This window comes from Athene cunicularia, assembly GCF_003259725.1.
Source record: "Athene cunicularia isolate RWA chromosome 10 unlocalized genomic scaffold, athCun1 chr10_part1, whole genome shotgun sequence".
Taxonomy (NCBI): domain Eukaryota; kingdom Metazoa; phylum Chordata; class Aves; order Strigiformes; family Strigidae; genus Athene; species Athene cunicularia.
Window position 1 is genome coordinate 6,250,500 of NW_020799112.1, and position 8,428 is coordinate 6,258,927.

General features: G+C 35.9%; 1 protein-coding gene across 1 annotated transcript; it reads right to left on the bottom strand.

Moving 5' to 3' along the window:
* Positions 1-689: 689 nt before the first annotated feature.
* Positions 690-7,770, bottom strand: MPHOSPH10 (M-phase phosphoprotein 10; the record flags this gene model as incomplete). The annotated part of the gene is made up of 10 exons (XM_026856019.1): positions 690-893; positions 2,325-2,555; positions 3,097-3,204; positions 3,417-3,527; positions 3,752-3,889; positions 4,595-4,662; positions 5,082-5,223; positions 5,554-5,725; positions 6,142-6,287; positions 7,117-7,770. Coding segments are annotated over 10 exons (1,920 nt in total), but the record flags the coding sequence as incomplete, so codon positions are not given.
* Between the last annotated feature and the right edge of the window lie 658 nt (positions 7,771-8,428).

The window sequence follows — 8,428 nt, forward strand, 5'->3', positions numbered from 1 at the left end:
CCGCCAGGCCAGCGCAGCGCACCGCCGATGGCGGCCCGCAGGCCCGGGCAGCGGAGTGCCGAGCCAGGGAACCGCCTTCTAATAAAAACCTACCGAGACCTATTTATTTTAAACACCTTGCCCTCTTTAAATTTGGAATTTCTTTGAAGGGTGAAAAACAGTTGTGACCTTTCTTGAGAAAGGGGAAGCAGAAAGCCGGGACTTTTTTTTTTGTTGAGATGAGAAAAGCACAAATACTTCAAGCATATTACTCAAGGTTTAAGTGAAATACTTCTAAGACAGCATTTGCTTACTCTTGCGTTATTCGGGTTTAAAAAGCTTCTGGAGCCTGCCCCTGTTTGATAATCATGATTTCAAAAGATAACTTCCCATTTATACTGCTAAGGTACACCTTAAGTTCTTCAATAAATGCAGTTATTCCAGGAGTACAGACAGAGCTATTACAACAGCAGACACAAAAGCAATAGACTATAGAATTAAGAGAGACGGTACAGTCAAAGCACATAGATCAAGGATTCTACATTCTTCTGCCCCTGACAAGCAGTTTTTGTTTTGGAACAAAAATCAACAAAATCAGGAGTTCTACTGTAGAAAAAAAACCCTAAAGGAAAGTGTTTTTAAGGTGATGTAAAAAGTTCACAGAACATTTTAAAGATCAACACAGAATAAAACCCACTCAAAATTCAGCATTCATGTAGAAACATTTTAATATATACAAGATGCAACATCTATAAAAAGGTAAATTACAATTTAAGTTTATGAACAGAGAGTGCTTTCTGCTTCTTCTGTTTCTTCTTTACTTTGTTTGCATCTTTGATTTGCATTTTTACTTGATCTTGCAACTGAGAAAAGAAAGCCTGGGATGATTTTAAGACCTTGTCTTTACCTTCATCCTGTCAATGGACAAAATAGTTGTTATAACCAAGAAATGTGCGAACAATACCATTACACTACTTACTACTAACATACAATGGTAATATTTGACATAATAATCTAATAGTTGATTTTCAAAGGTTATTTTTCTACTGCATTTATACCACTCCAGCTATCTAAATAGAGTACATTCCCTTTCTAATTAGCAATTAGCATGGTAGGTAAAAACAGGCATCAGCAGTAGATCTTCGCACACCATGAGCTACAACCACACATCTTTGTGTTCTAATCTCCTTTCGAAAAAACAAGCACAAACATTTTAGAAGTAGTTATTTTTCCTATTAGTTTATAGTACCTCAAAATTTCAGATATTTTAAAATTTTAATTTATAAGGCATCATAGGCAGTACACAAGTTCAATTGTTTTGTGTGCTATAAAACAGTAATCTGATGAGATTATAGAGAAGGCTCCACAATAAGAAGTAGAAAGTTAAATAGGAATATTCTATTTTGAAATAGCTTGTTACTCAAAAGCTTAGAAAGAACTAAACAGAAACATCATTCTGAATTATGCTTGCAAGTAGTCCCACATAAGTGGAACTGTTCAAATGCAGGAAATAAGAGCCTAAGTCTTAGTATTTGCAGGAACACCACCTTGTGAACTTTGAAATAAATAACAAATTAGTACCTAATGCAAACAATCATTTCTGCTCTGTGGATATATTTTGATATAGAGTAATTGTATCATACAGTTTTTTAATATTTTTCCATACCTCAAGATTAAGTTGCTTACAAATTAAAATATATTTCATACTCTGAGTAAGCTTCTAAAAGCTCCAACCACTGTTAGGTATGAATTATTCATAATTAAAGCAGTAACTTCTACATAAATATGCATTATACACAAAGGGGTCACTCTAAAGTGCAACCAGAGTTGTATTTTTTCAAGCCTCTATACTGACATCATGCTGTCAGGACAATCAACAGAATCAGGACTAAAAACACATTCAGTGTTACTTTGCAGAAGACAGTTACAAGCATGTATTAGAATAGTCCTCCCAAAACTGAAGTTCAAAAGAATACAGGGGAAATACAGGGGAAAGGGGAGAGGCAGAGAAAAAGGAAAAAGGGCATCTGCCCTTTTCATGTCTTCTTCCTACTACTTTCCTTACAACAGCTACATTTACCTTTTATATTTGCTCAGACATAAGTACAGTAACAAGGTTTGGTGTAAGCAGATATACTACCTGCATACAAGAATTTTTGAGGAGATGGAGAAAGATTAGGAGATGCAATTATGCCAAAGAGGGACAGGAGGGAAACAAACCCTATACTTCATAATTTGTTTGTGATAAAGTTCCCTTTCTCTAACTAAATAACATCTATCCTTGGGATTTTAATATTCTTTAGCTGTGAAGCTCCAAGTTATACAGGAGTACTTGAGAGCCTTACCTTGAGCAGAGATGCTTTGCCTTCTTTTGTAAGCTTTTTAAGTTTTGCTGCAGCAGCTTTTTTGCTCAGTTTTGTGCCTTGTTCTGGTTTAATCTTTTCAAGCAGCTTTTGACGTTTTTCCTTTTCTCTTTGCTTCATACGTTTACGAAGCTTTTTCTTTCTTCGGTCTCGTTTTTTGTCTGTGGGAGTCTTTTCTGCATCTGTTTTTACATCACCTGCTTTGTTCTTTTCCTAAAGAGGACAAGATCTCTACATCCATAAGCGTGCAAAATAAGACTCACGTCATGGTACTCAAAACTGTATTAGTGTTTCCGTTATTTCAAATGTTTAGCCAGCTCAGGGTAATGCCACATTAAGGTAAAGGCCAAAAAGTGGCAAAAGTTCGGAAGTGAGATTTGTACAATAGATGGACTACATGCTGACTGAGCTTCCCTATTGTCATTTAGCTTTCCCCTTCCAAATATCCATATATACGTTGGGAAAATAATTACCATTACGTAACAGTCAAGAACAAAAATGAAGCATAATATTATGGCCTAGTGTAGCCAAATAAAATTAAATCTTTCCCCTCCTTCCAGTTATTAAAAAAGCACCCCACAGCCCCAAAACAACCCCAACAACAACAGCCAACACCAAAATGCTAAGCAAGAAGGTCCACAAGGTGAGAAGCCCGGGGTGGGAGGGAGCAGAATTCTCCCACTGATCTGGCCGCCAGTACACCCTTCTATCAAGAATACAGATCCTCTCCAGATCCTTACGTGATTATATTTACCTTGATCTCCTCTGGTGCTAAGAGAGCAGCATCACTAACAGCAACAGGTGCTACTTCTTCCATACTTATAGCTGGAAGGTTCGAAACTATTTTGACTTCTGGCACAGGCTAGAAGTAAGGATATATAGTCAGGACTGAGCACACCATCTCACAACAGCTTACAGCTAACTGAAAATACTAAATATCTGGTTTTGTTTAGAGGTAATTATAGTCCATTTAATATGAAATAACATTTACTTTCCATTTCCCAAGTATATGTTAAAGTATCCAGTTTCAAATGCGAAGGTGAGGAAACCCCAATATGAAACTTATCTACTCACTGGTTTGGGTGTGAAGTGGAAGTTACACAGTGCATCCAGCTTCATGAAGAGTGAATCCATCATCTCCTGAATTTCTTTGTGTTCAGGATTTTCTTCCTCTTCAGTCTTTTGCTGCATTAATAAGGCAATGTTACTGCAACACTACTCCTAAAGCTATTTTACTTTAACAAGACTGATAACACAATATACAATCCAGAGCCATTTCACTGGTGAACACTCAGAGAAAGACTGAAGTACTCCACCAAGCTGAAAGCAGAGTTAGCAGCATACAAATGATCACACACGATTATGTGGTATGAACTTCAAACCAAAAGGAAAGGCATTGCTTAAGTTACCTGGTGAAGTTTCATGTATTCTTGCTCATAGATCTCAGCAAGACTCAGTTTACTCTTTTCATGATCCAAAGTGATACGTTTCTTGTATTCAAAAGCCTCCTCTTTTGGTTTTTCTTTCGGTACTACATCATCCCATGCCTGAGAAAGTCATAAATTAATGAACAAATGCAACTACAGCCAAATATCAGGTGCTACAGCTTATTTATAACATTTTTCATATTACTTATCTGACACATTAACTAGTTTGTGCATTCCAGGAACTCATTAACTTTCACACTTTCATTTGAAAAACAAGTGATAAGACCTGCAGCTCTAGCTTGTGTGCTTATTTTTAGTGGATTGGGGCAAAAATTGTATAACAAACCACAAATCTGTAATTTTCTTAAGTACTTAAATACTCTTCCCCATATGTACCATTTGGTTTTATTCAGCTAACAATAAGCTTCAACAAGTTGTGGGATACAAATCTTTTATCAGTGGCTTTTAAGAAAAAAGGAGAAAACTTTCTGGTTAGTATTCAGAATGCTCAGAGCATTACAGTTATAGTACTAGACAAAATTTACAGACTGACATTATGTTCCAAATAAACTCCTTATAGTTTTATTTCCAAACTCATTATTTTTTAAGCAGACCAACACCTAGCATATAACAGGCATACAAAAATAGAGCTCCTTAGAAATCTAAACACAGATTCATCAAGACAAAAGAATAAAACAACCAGCTGCAGAAATTAAGATAACTCCACACCTAACATTGTAAGAGCTTCAAACTCATCCTCGTAATGTGCCCTGTGAATCAAGTCTATGAATAAAAATAGGGAGGAATAAGTAAGATATTATTTACCTCATCCAATATTCTCTGTTTAATGATATCTTCAAGCTGAAAAGTAGTTTCTTCTGTGATCACAGGTGCTGAGAGAAGAAAGAGAAGAGTTTTAAGATAAATGCTTCTCCAGCAAGAAATTTTTTTTGCTCTGTAAAGAACAAACAACACAAAAAGAAAGTAAAGCCTTCACAAAAATGTAGTAATTGAAGGCAAAGTGAATAAATGTTTTCCTCTACCCTCTATCAGAAGAGACTGATCATATTATGTAAGGCTTGTAAATGACTAAATCTGCCACCAAATTAATGAACATTCAGTGAAATTAAAGATCAACAAAAAAGATTATAGTTTCCACTATGAAAATGCACAACCTCAAAACCATACCAGGTTTAACTTAGTGTTTTGTTATCCTGCTCTTGAGTCACTGGTGCTTTCAGCAAGGTCAAAAGGAAGAAAACCCAACGTGGTATGCAACACACTTTCAGGAAAGCCCACTCTCACGACTTACCCATTCGGACTGCACGGTCAAAAAGTACTGTTTCCTCCAAAAGGCTGTTTTCAGGTCTTTTTTGTCCAGTCACTTCTCCTTTAAGCTGCCAAGGTTTCTCCTCTAACAACTCTTCTTCTAAACTTTTTATTTTTTTGCTCATCTGAAAAACACAATTTCCTAAGAAGTTTAAAACATAGAGCTCACAAGTAAACTCAAGGCAAGAACTAGTTATTTTAGGTACTTTTAACTCCTCACATAAAAGGAGGGAACATATGATTGTGTATATGTGTGTGTATATATATATATATATGTATATATATATATATATATATATATATGATGTAGATAAGCCACTTTTTTTTTTTTAATTCTGTAATAGCCTCTTCATATTTACCAGACTCTGAACGAATTACATGATCATTAAAAAAAAAAAAAAAAAGGCCACTGTTTTGAAGTATTAGCAAAATAAAAAAACCCACAATACAATTACCTTTTCCTGTCTCTTCTCAAAAGAAGACTTTATTTCACTGGGATTGATGCTCTTCTCTAATTGCGTATCAGTAACATCTTCTGTTTCGCTGTCATCTGGCAAACTAAAAGTAACTTTTTTAGAGGCTTCTTTACTTCTCATATTCTCCATCATTTCATTCATATCCTCATCCCTGTAACATTAAAATTTAATAAAGGTTGAAAAGCCTCTATAATTTTTTACATTAAGATATTTCAGCCATTAGATGTTTACCTGTTCCAACTAATCCACAGTTAAGAAATACAATAGGCTTTCATTGAAACCTAAAGGCAGGGGACACTAAGGTAAGTTCTATATATTAAAAATGACTTTCAAAATCTGAAGTTACAGCTATTAAATGATATATTCAAGTAAATATCAAGAGACACTACTCAAAAGATAAGTAAATAAACTACTTTTCAAATAAGGTGACAATGCAAACCATGAACATACAACAGAACAAACGGCAAACCACGGCTAAAGGGAGCCTGGAATTCACACTTTATTTTCTACATCACTTCAGTATAAAATGACAAAGACATTTTAACTGCAAATAATGCATATACTTACTCAGACATGCTTTCTTCATTCTGCTCTTCAATAGCACTGTCTGCTTCCTCTCCCTGATCATCTTCAACATCATTAGCTATTAAATCATCATCATCAATTGGATCAAAGAAATCTTTGTATGTCAAGTCTCTAGAACTTTTAGTTGGCTAAGAAGGGAAGAGGAAAAACAAAGCAAAACACAAAACAAACCAAAACTGTTAAGGCTGACAGAAGCATAGGGATATCCTGTCTTTTAAAGTCTTTAGCACCTAGGGAATTGCACAACTTGTTTAACAATAATTCAGTTTAGCGAAGTGTTAAGGTGTAGTAGTGCATCTTAGTTGAACTAATCTCTTTTATAAGTGTTTAAAATATTCTACCACTTAAATTCATTTCCAATTCCAACATATACAGCAGTCAAAGAGCAGTAAATTTTACCGATTACCTTCTGGAATGCGTACATGTTCCCTTACACCCTGGACATAGTTTTTACTTGCTAGTGAGAATCTCTTGTAGTATTAAACAATAAGATTTTTATTTTAGAAAAAAGGTACTCAGCAACTTAAGTTAAATCAGAGTTATAAAGCCACATCCCTATAAAATGAAGGTGCCAAAAGCCCTCTGCTCTGCATCAGTCCCCTGAGCAATCTCTAACTGCCAGATGTCAATGCTGAGTGACACATCTTTGTCATTTGTTGGGTCACCTATTCCGCAACGTCACTTGTTTCTTGTAACATACTGTCTCTTCCTTTATTCATGCGAAAATCCAAAACCCATCTAAAGAGAGACTGGAATAGCAGGACAGTATGCTCTTCTGCACTAGGTCATTTTTTACCAGATATTCATGTCAAATATATTGTTGAATTAAAGCTTCATCTAATCAAATGTAACTTGGTAGTTTCTACTCAAGAGTTCCAATAATTTATAGTCACCCTAATGGATATCAGATCTTGATTTAAAGTAAAGAGAGATCAGAATATTTACTGATATTCTTACTTTTACTTTAGATTCTTCAGACTCTCCTTCCTCATCATCTGAGATGATGTCTTCAAAATAATTAATATTTTCTTCCTCCTCCCTGTTTTCCTTCTCTGCATGTTCCAAAAAAGCTTCCATCTCAGCCAGCTTGAAAAACTTGTCATCCACTATAGATTTTCTTGCAATTTTTTTCAATGTGGTTTCCTTGGCTGTTTTAGTTTGCTTCTCCAGTGCTTCAATATCAAAGTCAATATCAGAATCCTCATCACTGTATTTCTGCATTATACTGTCTCTCAGTTTACTTTGCTTTTCTTTAGCTTTATCTTCTGTATAAACATTCTTCTGTTCAGTTTCTGCTTCCATTACATCGTCTTCCAATTCCTGGTCGCTGCTGGTCTCTGCATAAGAGCCATCCTCTTCTTGGTCCGAGAGAAGGCAAAGATCTTCATCCTCGGCATCTCTTGCAACAGATTTCTTGAAGAAATCGAGAACTGCGTTGTTTCGGAGCTCTAGTTGTTGCCAAATCTGTTCTTCGTCAAAATTTTCTATCCCCAGCTCTTTTAGAGGACCCCCATGAACTATATTACTTCCAAGAGCTTTATTCAAATCATAGAGAGTCTTTGTTAATGCTCTGAAGTCAGCAGCCATTCCATCTTGCACACTAAGAGTAGAAAAAAAGAATTTTAAAAAGCACAACAGTTAATAATAATTTATTTTCTATTTTGCAGAATTTACCAGCTTTCATTCATTTTACACCTTCCATTAAGTTAATACATGATAACACTGGCAGCTCTTCTAATAGCTTATTCTTAGCTATGTTGGTGCTATGGAATAGCACCTTTTAACAACTACTACTGCAGCTTAACTTTCTACTATTAACTTTCTACTCTATTTCTCTGGGAATACTGCTACTAAACTTTCCTAAAAAAAAAAGATATTATAATTATTAAGTCTTTCAGCTTCATTACACTTTATGTATGAAGTGCAGCTCGACAGATACTCCACCCTTCTATAGTTGCACCTTAATATATCTACATCATATTTAAGCACTCCAACCCTTTCGGTGAAGTAATCGCTATGGACTGAACACCTCAAACACCCAAGATACAGACCTTTGGCTTTAAAAAGGTAACTGCCATCCCCTACTGCCTTACTCCTCTGCTTTTATATTTGGGTAGTATCCTCGTTCTTTCTCTAGCGCTACCAATGCTTCAACACAGCTGGCAGGAAGAGAACCCGCCGTTTCCTAATTCCCGAGCGCTGAAGACGGGAATAGGCCGCTGCGGAGCTGGAGCCCGCGGCAGGGCTGGCCGCTGCCCACAGCGCGTGT